This window comes from Lampetra planeri, chromosome 1 (genome assembly GCF_965212315.1).
Source record: "Lampetra planeri chromosome 1, kcLamPlan1.2.h2, whole genome shotgun sequence".
NCBI lineage: Eukaryota > Metazoa > Chordata > Hyperoartia > Petromyzontiformes > Petromyzontidae > Lampetra > Lampetra planeri.
Window position 1 is genome coordinate 18,944,708 of NC_136107.1, and position 11,844 is coordinate 18,956,551.

At 43.8% G+C, this 11,844-nt stretch overlaps 1 protein-coding gene across 1 annotated transcript; it reads right to left on the reverse strand.

Annotated features, from left to right (window-relative positions):
- Positions 1 to 348: 348 nt before the first annotated feature.
- RABAC1 (Rab acceptor 1) lies at positions 349 to 11,096 on the reverse strand. Its single transcript, XM_078595620.1, has 5 exons — positions 10,956 to 11,096; positions 5,357 to 5,545; positions 4,510 to 4,607; positions 3,681 to 3,782; positions 349 to 2,549 (listed from the first exon to the last, which is right to left on the reverse strand). Exons 1-5 carry the CDS (start codon positions 11,027 to 11,029, stop codon positions 2,461 to 2,463), a joined length of 552 nt encoding a protein of 183 aa, XP_078451746.1. The 5' UTR covers positions 11,030 to 11,096; the 3' UTR covers positions 349 to 2,460.
- Positions 11,097 to 11,844: the final 748 nt, after the last annotated feature.

The window sequence follows — 11,844 nt, forward strand, 5'->3', positions numbered from 1 at the left end:
TTCCAGGCTTCTCGAGCTCCTTCTCGAATGTTCCCGAGAGCCCCTCGGGACCACGTGACCGCACCTCGGCCCCCGTCCAGTATCGTCCGGTCACGTGACAACAGGTCAGCCAGTGTCATGCCCCATAGTAACCCTGGCTGGCTGATGCTCCCTCTCGCTCCCTCACTGGGAGCCGGTATCGCACACTGCTCGCGGTGCCTCCTCGCTAACCAGCGCTCACCCAACCACTGCTAGGGTTGGCACTGCAGCCCATAACCTGGCTGCCCGTAATAACATTACCGGCCGGGACTTCAAGCCCCGGCACCATATAGTGACGAGAAACAGTCACTACACACGGAACCACGGGTCTCGTGTTACACAACCTGTTTTATTTTTGAAGCCAACTCGGTTACAGCGATTGTACATTTTCATTTTGTATTGTTTAGCACACAACAGAACCAAAATATAACCAAGCAATTTCATAAACATGCTGCGTTGGGCCAAAATTGGCATGTGATTGGAACCGTTGGACCCACGTTGGCCCAATGTTTCATGTTCAATGGGTTAGAGATAAGCATTGGAATCTGAAGAACCTCACGAGTGAGGTCCTGCATACACGTCACCTTTGGTCGGCAACACCAATTCCCCGCGCCCACCAATTTATTTGCGTTTTATAATTTATCCTCGACACTACATCGCCAGACCCCACTTAAAGGTTCAGTCATCCAGATGAAAACATTGTACCGACATCACTTTAAACAAGGGACACTTGGGAAATAATAGAGGGTGAGGTTATTCTGTAATTGTTGCGAGACATTTTCAATTGTGCTACGAGATACTAGTCCAACATGCGATCTATTTTTGCAAACGAGGTAAGAGGATCTTAAACGTTTGCTCTGCTGCAGTGCACTTTGGTCATATCCCTCATTAATTATGCAGAGTAACTCAGCCATCAACTCATTAACTGGGAGTAACTGAGCCATCAGCTCTGTGCAAACAGGCTGTGGTGACCACACCTGTTTTAAGCCGACCCAGACACGATGCTACCATTTCCCATAACCATCATCGTAGAGATAAATATATCGCAGACATTAGTGTGCTCTGCAATCTTAAAAAGGCAAAAGCTTAAAAATGAACACGTGCATACTCTCATAGTTTTTATTACATTTTGTAAAACTTTTCATTACAGCCGGTGCCCTAAAACTTGTTCTCCACAACTCCATACAATTGCAAGGTGTTACCAACATTTTTAGATCCTCCCACCCCCCCCATCAAAAAGAGCAATATTGATTTGCAGGTATGTATATGCTAAGCCAGACAAGCTGTGGCTAATGACAAATCTATGTGGTGTTAACTCCATGTCACTTGTCTTTTTTATAGACATGCCAGCACAGACCACGACGGCATCAAAGAAACCCAGGGATATGCAGTGGCTACAGGTCCGGTAGGAAGTTCAGATCCACCTCAGGTTTCCAGGAAAAACAACCAAGCTTGGACGTCAGGCTATAGCCCTTCACCCACAGGCATATTATTGTATTCACATTCATATTAATCTGACGTATGTCATCAGCAGCTACAAAACACGAGTTCCCCTATGGCCATCAAAACTGGAGCCAACTCATGTCCCCATTGGACCCCCAGCTAAGAAACCATAACTTTCAGTACCTCAGCAATGGTCAGGTTTCTAAAGAGCAATCTTGAGCCACCTCACCCACGTCAGACAATGAGGGCTACGAGTGACAATCAGAAATTGCGAGTAGTCCATTTCACCTCACAAATGGTTTGTGTACATATCCATTCACTTATGAGGCGGACAAGTAACATTTGTACACTTTGGGAGGTTGTTGAATGTAATCCTATTTCCCAAAACACGTTATTGTATCCCTCAACATATTTTAAAACTAAAGATTATTAATTACAAGCAATCACCACAACAACCAGGGGTATTGAATATGGAAACAGATCAACTGTATGCATGTTATTAAATTGCAATCACAATGTAAAGTGTATTTTAATCATTCTTCTATTGCAAAGCATTTAAATGTTTTACACAGCAATTCCCAAACTCGTACTCACATACCCTGTTCTTGTTTTCCATTTTTACCATTAAATTTGAAAAAAATAACCCTCACCACATGGCAATATATAAGGAATGTAATATGGTATACTATATGTACATATGTACTTTTATAATAACACCTCCAGAACAATCTAAACATAGAAAATATTTTACTTAATCTGAAAAGTCACGTGAAAGCAATAGCAGGAAAGTGCATCACTGACTCATGTCACACAGGAAAGTGCCAAGGTATGTTAGCTTGCTGGTGTGCATCAATACGGCACCACACACACAACCGGTGCTTGGCAAGGACACCGTGATAACAGATATTGGCGGTTGTGTGGGGGGGCATGGCGGCGCGTTCAGCGGTGACTGTGACAGTGCCCCTGTTGGAGGCAACCTCGCCACCACCACGACCACGGTTACACACTCTCCATCTGCAGCTCCTCAAAGTCGTTTTGTTCCAGCTCATGCAGCGAGGCATGGCCGCCGATGACGAACAGAGTCGCACCTGTTGGTACGTGGACAGGTTAGTCTGCCGCTCTCAAGCCTCGGGCATTATTATGCAACCACATAATCATCATAACATTTTGGAACTCAGCATTTGTTTAACAAGCCTGATTCTGCTAATGTGGTACAAAATAAGGTCAAAACCAGTCCAGAGTTTACTTGCTTAAATAAATTATGCTGGAAAACATTGGTCTGGAAAGCAAACAAGCCAATGGACTAATTCAAATTTATTTATATGTGGAAAGAGTTCTGCTTATTTCACCTATCATGCTCCACAACAATGGCTAATGAGTTTGTAAATAATAAGTGGACTTTACTCTGGTTTTTTGAGCTTCCAGAAAAAAAAGAGTGATTTTTTTTTAAGCATGATATTTTAAAGAATAAAAAAATAAAAAAAATGATTTTTTTTATTTTTTTATTCTTTAAAATATCATGGTGCTAGAGTATTTTAAGGTTCAATTCTCGTGTGTAAATTAAGTGGCTCTCTTCTTACGTATTCAGTTTGCAGTATTTATACAGTGTTGTTAGCAAGCATTAATTAATGCCGATTTTACGTCCAAGCGAGTGAAAAATACCTCGTGCCTGGCTGGCTTTGTCTCCCCACTGCTGATGTTCACACAATAATAATTTTAAGATTAAGTCGACTCAGGGGAGACTGAGGACAGGTTTGGATACCACTTGAGACTAAAGTTATCCATGGTTTGGGTTCATAGATCAGTGCATGATCCGCTGCACTTATTCTTCATATATATGCAAAGACAAAGATCCTCCGTCTAGCCTTAACAGACTTTAGGAGCAAGTCCTGTTAGTGAGCACCTATGAAGGCCGGCATGGCACATAAGGGGGTGGGTGGCCAGCACCATGCACGGCCGCCTTTGTCTCCCCAGTGGCGATGTTTACACACCGCACCAGTAATAATTTCAGGCTGAGTCGACCTTGGGGAAGCCCAGGTGTTGGCTGTGAGCAGGAATCGAACTGGGGTTGCCGGGTTTGTAGTGCAGCGCGCTAACTGTTGCACTACCGCTCCCCATAATAAAAATATACACACACACAACAAATATACACACATTCAGAAGGCACACAAGTGTGTGTGTGTTGTTAGGAGTGTGCACACAGTGACCCTGTGCCTCACCAAGAACCCAGAAGACAGCAGAACCAGCGCCAGCCAGCCAGAAAAGTGGAAAGGAGACACCTGCTGCTGCCCCGTACTGTTGTGTCACACTCAGCTCACGACCTGCACACACAACACAATCGCCATTCAACATTCAGAATCTACTAAAGGGCACTTAAGCTGGCAAAGGATATTGACATATTGTGCCTGGCATGTGTTTTAGGTCAGGTAGTACTATGGAAGGCCCAAGCAAAGTTCAAATAGCCATTATATCACCGAGGTGTTATCGAAAGTAAAATCCCGACTTTCTGTTTGTCCGTTTATCCGTCAACTAAATTAAAAGAGCCTTTCAGAAGGCCTGACTCAAAACGTTATGTGGGTGTAAAAAGTTGATCCAACAAGTTTCCAAAAATTGTCAACCCCCACCAAAAAATGTTTCACTCCCCCACCAAATTTTTTTTCACTCCCCCACCTCCTCCAAAAAAAAATAAATGTCTTTTGTAGGCATATATGCCTACACACCCTACATACAATAGAGTCCAGATTTCTTTTGTAGGCAGGAGCTAGAATAAGGTGGCCATAAGCAGCCGAAATTATATTGATATCAAAATGCACTCCCCACAACTTATATAACCAGTTCCACATTTACATGCACTGCACCCACTCACAAAAAAACACTTCAAATGCTGCCTTCCCCAAACAAATGGAAGACCTGTGTTAATGATTTAATTGCCATTTCCTTTCTGTGAGATTTGGCAAACTACATTTTTTTACTTTGATTTAAAATTTAACGCAATCACAAACGGCGCCTTTCAGATTCCCCTGTGGTGTAGGTGCACGGGCAGCGCACCTATAAGTACGAGCTTTGAGGTCTGTGAGCGCAGGCTGATGATGTAGCACGCGCCCAGGAACACGGCGAGGGCAAGCAGCAGCATAGGCGAGGTCATCCTGCACAGCCAAAGTACCACGCCACACATCCACGTAAAACACCACATGGTCAAATAAAATGAGTGCATATATGTATGGGTATTTTGCCTATCAACTTCTGGAAAGCTTTTCTACACTGTGCGGGCCATGGGATTATTTGATAATACTTCACTATATTTGTCTGTGAAGGTACGTATAGGCAGGGAGCATAGACATTGGAACAGTGGCATATGCTGCGCTGCACTCCCCTCTGCTGACAAAGCAGCTCCACAGCACCCTAAAACACCTGTGACATACATAGTGGTCGCCCATCAAATCCCTATCAAGGCTAAACCCTGATTCGATTCCGAGATCTAACAAGACCAGGCACGTTCCAGTTGATATGGTCATAAACCAAATGGAAGACGCATGTCTAAATGCAAAATTCAAATCCAGTCTGTCTCTAAAGCTTAATATCAATGTTTTGAAAAGAGTCCCTGTAATGACATTGTGGTGAAGTATAACAGACATAGAAGTATCATGGTGTTATGGAGTGTCCAGTGTCAGAGTTGTGGGGTTGCTGAGTGTCACATTGTGCTCTACTGTCATGGTGTGCAGCGTCACAATGTCAGTGTCATGGTGGTAGTGTCACATGATCCCCTATTCCCATGATATTATGCAGTCACATTGTTGTGATGTTAAGGAATGTTAAGGTATCACGGAGTGTCGTAATGTTACTGACTGTCGCGGTATCACAGAACCCTGTGGTGTTGCAGGGTGCGACTTCGTACACACAATACACGGCGAGTCCGAGGAACACCATCATGTAGTTGGCCTGGAAGTGCTCGCCATTGCGGACCATGCGCCGACAGAGCTCGCTCAGGTCGCGTGGCCGCGTGAAACGCTTCTGCTCCACAAAGGAGGACCAGGGGCGCAGCAATGTGCGCCGTTGCTGTACCCATGCGTGCACTCGCCCCAGCCTGCAAACACACACCCACACAATAGCAAGCGTTCCGTTGTTAGTCTTATAGGCCGTAGTGCCACGTGTTGTTTAGCAAGCACCTATTAAGGTCAACAGGGTAGGCCAGGCGATGGTGAGGCCAGCAATTGCCTATGTTGATGTAAATAGCCATGAAAGCCGAGTTGACCTATGAATTGCCTATGTTGATGTAAATAACCATGAAAGCCGAGTTGACCTATGGGGGGGGACTGGTTCAGCAATTCGCTACTAAACTTAATTTGAAGCTTTCGTGACTGCAGGAATTACTCTTTGGTTCTTTTCGGTAAAGTCACGTAGAAAGAAAATAAATTAAATAATATTACACGACATTTCGATTGCAACACAAGCAACCGTCATCAGGTAAGAATGAATGAGAAAACAAACCTAGTAAACTTAGAAATATAATGCAATACAAGCCAGAACAGAGTCGGCTAACACAACAGTCAACACCCTACCTGGTTGATTACGTTCTTTCAAAGATTGCTACATTTGAGAGAGACACACACAGAGACACAGAGAAACAACGCCTCGTATTCTATTTTTTAATTAATTTTCTTTCTACGTGACTTTACCGGAAGAACCAAAGATATTCGCTACTGATGTTAACTATGGCCAGAAATAAAATTCACTTCATAACAAAGTGCACAAACAACTATACCAATACACCGACCCATGCATACCACCATTTGTAAAGTTTTGAATGAATAAATTAGCAAAAAGTTTGCTTTATCCAGGGAAGCCTCAACTGAGTTGCAATACTCCAATTACAAGTGTCCTGCTCGGGATGTTTGGCCGATTTCGTAATGAGTATGTTTGTGAAATGGGGGGACACTGGAAGACCCATGGAAAATGCAGACAACCAAAAGGACAGTGAACACACTTAATTATTGCACACACAAAGTCTGTGTGATCTGACATATCCAGGTATTTTCCACCTTGTCTAGCAAGTCAGTCAAATTTTTCAATTCGGGTTTAATTTATTTTCCAGTTATAGCCCTGTTTAGGTTTATGTTTCACTTGCAGACGCAAGGCTAGTTATTACAAAACAAACTGGTGATTGAATAAATGACAAGCAACAGCCTGACCAAGAAAGTATTATTTGAGTAATATAATGAAAAAGTAATTTTATGTCTTTGTAAATTATGAAAATGTGTTAGTTAAGCAGCTTCGTTTAATATCGATAATAACGTATAACTCGTGGTTATACTGGGTGTTTGTTCAAGCAAGGGGACCAACATTTTTCATGGAATTAAACATTAAGAATTAAAATATAACTAGGCGAATATGCACTGCTATATACAGATAAACACTGCATGTACATAATACGTTTACATTCAGGACTGGAAACCTAAGTTTGCACGGTGATTAGCATTTTAAGCTTAAATGGCATACGAAAATTATTTAAGTTGGAGATGAGTCACGGTCATGTGAGAAATATGAACGTGATCTTAAAATAGGAATGCTCCACAGTACACCCATTGGTCACTGCCAAAATGCCAGGGTAAATACTTGCCACGTAGACGTGGAAGGTGGACGGGGGAGTGTTTGGCCGTGCCTTTCTCAAGCGCACGTCATTACTCAAAACGTCATTGCTCTCAACCAGGCTGCAACCGCCAAACAATATTGCTTCTGTGAGGCTTCAGAGTTTCAAGTAATGGCCATGTTAATCGGCATGCTAAAAGCATGTACAGTACTGTCCCCCTTTGAGGTTAACTAAATGTGGACAAAGATCATGTGTCCTGGAAAATATGCATTTGGAACTGTGTACAAATCATGCAATATAGTTATAAAGAAAATTTGTCAAAATAGTGCTGAGGAACCCCACCTAAAATATGTACTTTCCATCCTAATTATTTTTGGGTGTCAACTCATGTATTTGCTATTCCAAACTGCATATTTTTTGTGGGGGAATTTTGAATATTAAGGTTCTTTAGCATGCACAAGGTTTGGGAAACTATATACATACCATACAGTACACTCTTTAAATAGTTCACAAATTATTTTCAGGAAATTAAAAATTAACAACAAAACACATCCACTTCTCACATGTATTAGATGGATCATCTATTCATTATTTCAATATTTAACAGCCTCAAGAAAGCATAATATACAAATCAGAAGAGGTGTCTGGCAAGGAGATATCTGTCTCTCTACGGCTCTCTACAATGACACTCGGAAGATATTTTCTGAAATTCTGTTGGAGAAATAAAGATAAATAGTAAAATTATTAATTCAAATTCATTGACAACACAGTACAGTGATTATAACTAATGTAAATCACAGACATGTTGACTTAAGAAAGGTCGAAGAGCTTGGACAAGACACATTTTGTAGCCAGGAAGACGGTCGATATTGGTGATTTAATGTCAAAGGGGAATTACACGCTGGAGTGCAAGAGGACCGTGGTAGAATGAGACGGCATCGCAGGACCACCAAAGAAAGCGATGAGGTGGGGAGGCCTTCATCAAGCAGTGGATGGAACATGATTAATTAATAGTGTACGTTTAATACTCAGGCTGATATACCAGTGTATGGGGGAAGGGGGCGGTGGTGTTTTGGCAGCATGAAATACAAATTTTAAATGTTACGCAACTTTGTTGTCAAGTCTGTGCTCCCCATCTTCTCCAAACAGTACTGACCAGCGTGGTGAAATCTGATCAGATAACCCCCACGACCAGCACGACTTTCGGGTAGACTTCATTGAGCAGCGATTCGACAAAAGGGGCAGCACATGCAATGTTTCATAAACACATGGAGGGTCGGAACTTGCGTCGTACAGTATAAAATATTGTAACGAAATGCCAAGAACATTCATGAAGATATGATGAAACCTCAGTGGAGAATGCATCAACATTTGTCCGACCGCTCTTTCTGAAGACGTAGCAGACACGTGCGTGTTGGTCGGACACGTCAAATCCTATTTTCTAATATTGTGTGTGTGGTGTACTTCGGGTATTTAACGCACACCGCCACCACCAGGATGTTTACTGGGCGCTGAGTCAATTGTGAGAAATCCGTGTGTACATGTCCAAGGGCAGTACAATGCATACAATCTACGGATAGATGAGAGCCTCCTCATGCCACGGGGGACGTGGCTGTTGTTTGCCCATACTTCACCACGTTGGTCAGTGCCGGTTGGGAATTGTTCGCCCGTGGCTGGGTCTCTGTGTCAGGTTATTAATGCGCTCACCACTACGTCACCGCTTCTGCCTGTACATTATATTGTTGTCCTTCCCCGCATATCCAATAAGCGCGGTTGGCTACGTACAGTGCGAAAGAAGTTCAACATACATACATACACTGTTACTGTAGTCTTCTTCTTCTTTAGTATGGCTGACGTAGATGCAGAACAGGTGGTCAAGCCCAGACAACCGCGTCAGGAGTAGCGAAGTTGTATCTCTGTGATGTCTCCTTCGTAATTGTGAATTGGAACGAAACAGGAGTATTTCTCCACAAATCTGGCTGTTGCCTGATTAAGCTAGTTGTAATTACTGGCTAAACCTCATACTCAGATTTTAAATGTTGTGGATTTGCTCTCCAACACATCGGTGTGCTGTACTCGTGTAATGACAGTAGAGTCTACATGCGGTGCGAGTGGACTAGTGGCCACGGAAGGTAATGACAGGGGAGTCAGCCTACAGTGCGAATGCACTAGTGGCCACAGGAACTAATGACAGGAGTGTCAGCTGTGAGTGCGAAGGGACTGGTGGCTACGGGAATGATCGAAAAGGGAGCGTGGTCAGGTGACGGAAGTGGACGGTAGAATCTGCTGGTGGAGCGAGCGTCCAGAGTAAGCGAGAAGGTTCGAGAAGGGGGGCGTGGCCGCGGTCCGTATATAAGGGAGATGCACGGGAGACTCGGGGCTGTTGCAGTGGGGTCTCCGCCTGTGTCAAGTGAACATGTCTTCAATAAAGTGCCATGTCAAGAGAAGTGTGTCAAGTCGTTGTTACACTAGTAACGAATATGTTCCGTTTACGTGACAAACCTTACTAATTGGCTGTGTCGGGTGGTGGCGGGTTTAAGGGCACATTTATGTTTACGCGATCAAACCCCAAAACATTATATCATGGATGATATTGCTCACGAAAGCCTTCGTGTTAAACTGAATTGGGCATTGCGTCGTTATACGTTGTACGGTCTCTTCTGGATGACCACATTCGCACACTACTGAAGAGTTTTTAAGTTTCCATTCGTGCATCAAGTATCCGCATCTGCTGCCATGGTTTGTGCGGATGCAGTTTTAGATTGGACCATGAGATGTAGTATATACAGTAGCATATACTGCAGTGAGGCTGTATTAATTCGTACGCTGTGATGTACCGTATTGATTAGCAGGCCATGTCTAACGCCGAACTCGCGGTGGCGAGATGTTAACTACCTCGCCTGGCATGCAGGAGGCCGTGGGTTCGATCCCATCCACTACGCCACCTCTTCTCTCTGTACATTATCATACCTGTCAACCCCTTATCAGCGCCCTACATTATATACAGACCAATTCAGGACCTTATTGGTCACCCCGTGCCCTTAAAAATCTCAACGTCCATCCCACAAAGTCTCATCACAAGGGAGAAACGAACAAATAGACAAAACATTTATTTTGCTCGTATTGAAACGGCTGCCTGCCGTATGGGCATGCAAAATCAATTTCCCTGTACAATAATGCGGGGTAAACCGTAATGCTTGACAGGTATGATACTATACACTACACTATACACTACTATATACCACATACTTATATCAGTGCCTACCTTAGTACAGACCAATTCAGACCTTACTCATCACCCCGTGCCCCTTATGAATCTCAACGTTCATCCAACAAAGTTCCACTACAAAGGGATAAACACAAAAAAATAATTCTGTTGCCCTTATTGAAAACCGCTGTACGCTGTATGAACCTGAAAACTCAATTTCCCTGTACAAGAATACGGGGTAAACCCTATGGGTTGACAGCTACGCATTACATAAACCGGTCCTGTAGTATATACCCTACTATACTCTTAGGTTTTTTCGGTAAAGTCACGTAGGTAAAAAATAATAAAAGTAAATAATAAAAATTAGAGAAATAAAATATCAAATATTATTTTATTTCTATAAGAAATAAAATATTTTATTTCTATTATTTATTTTCTTATAATTTTTTCCCTACGTGACTTTACCGAAAAACCCAAGAGTATGAATCCTTGCAGTCACGAAAGCTTCAAATCTAGAATATATACCCTACTGTATACATTCTACACAGTACAGTTGTGCACTGTAGTGAGGCCGTATTGACCAGTACGCTGTAATGTACCGTATTGATTAGCGAGGCCGCACGCGACGCGTTGAATCGGTTAGCGGTGTGCGCCGTGTCGAGTGTGACCCCCATCGTCGTCGTTGTTGTTGTTACTCGCCTGCCCACGAGCCCCACGCCGTCCGTCTTCATGCCGAACTCCGCTGGATCCGTCTCTCCGACCCTGTCCGCCATGCCGCGCCCAATCGATTCGATTTCTCTGTCGGTTGGGGAAAATCGAATCGATTTGTCACGCGAAGGTAGTATTCGTTTCGGATCGATTTGTAAAAAGAGACGGAATCGAAATCGCGGACGACCACGATAGGACGAGGGTCGCGGCCCGAATCGATTCGCTATTGAGTTGAACGCTACCGGGAGGAATCGAATTGACAACGTCAACAACTCCGGACGGGGCGGGGCGGTGGGGGCCGTCACGTGAGCGCACAGGTGGTGGAGAGGGGCCCAGGAGTGGGAGGGGTGAAGTCACGTGCGCGCGATAAGCCACGCCCCCCCCCCCGTTTAAAATGGCCGCGTTTAAAAGGAGGAAGCTTTCGTGACCAATATCATCCATTATCTATTTGCATTTTTGTAATTTTATATTGTACTAGCAGAAGTACCCGGCGTTGCCCGGGTGAAAAATATATTTCTTAATAACCTTACATATATACACAGCTAATAAGGTATTGTCAAAGCCCGGTGGGCTTTGACAATACCTTTCACCACTCACCAATCTCCCTCACCAATCTCCCTCACCCTCACTACTCACCCTCACCACTCACCAATCACCACTAACCATCACCACTAACTCTCACCATTCACCATGACCATTCAGCCTCACCACTCACCACTCACTCTCACCATTCACCCTGACCATTCAGCCTCACCACTCACCACTCACCCTCATCACTCACCCTCTCCCTCACCACTCACGCTTACCACTCACCCTCACCACCACCACTCACCCTCACCACTCACGCTCATCACTCACTCTCTCCCTCTCCACTCACCCT

Bases quoted from the DNA above. Each gene is read 5' to 3' on its own strand.
- RABAC1 (XM_078595620.1), bottom strand. From the start codon at position 11,029: ATGGCGGACAGGGTCGGAGAGACGGATCCAGCGGAGTTCGGCATGAAG. The intron at 4,608-5,356 runs GTACGAAGTCGC...TTGGCTGTGCAG, and splicing joins GGACTCGCCGTGTATTGTGT to GATGACCTCGCCTATGCTGC. The intron at 2,550-3,680 runs GTGAGGCACAGG...ACGTACCAACAG, and splicing joins TGCTGTCTTCTGGGTTCTTG to GTGCGACTCTGTTCGTCATC.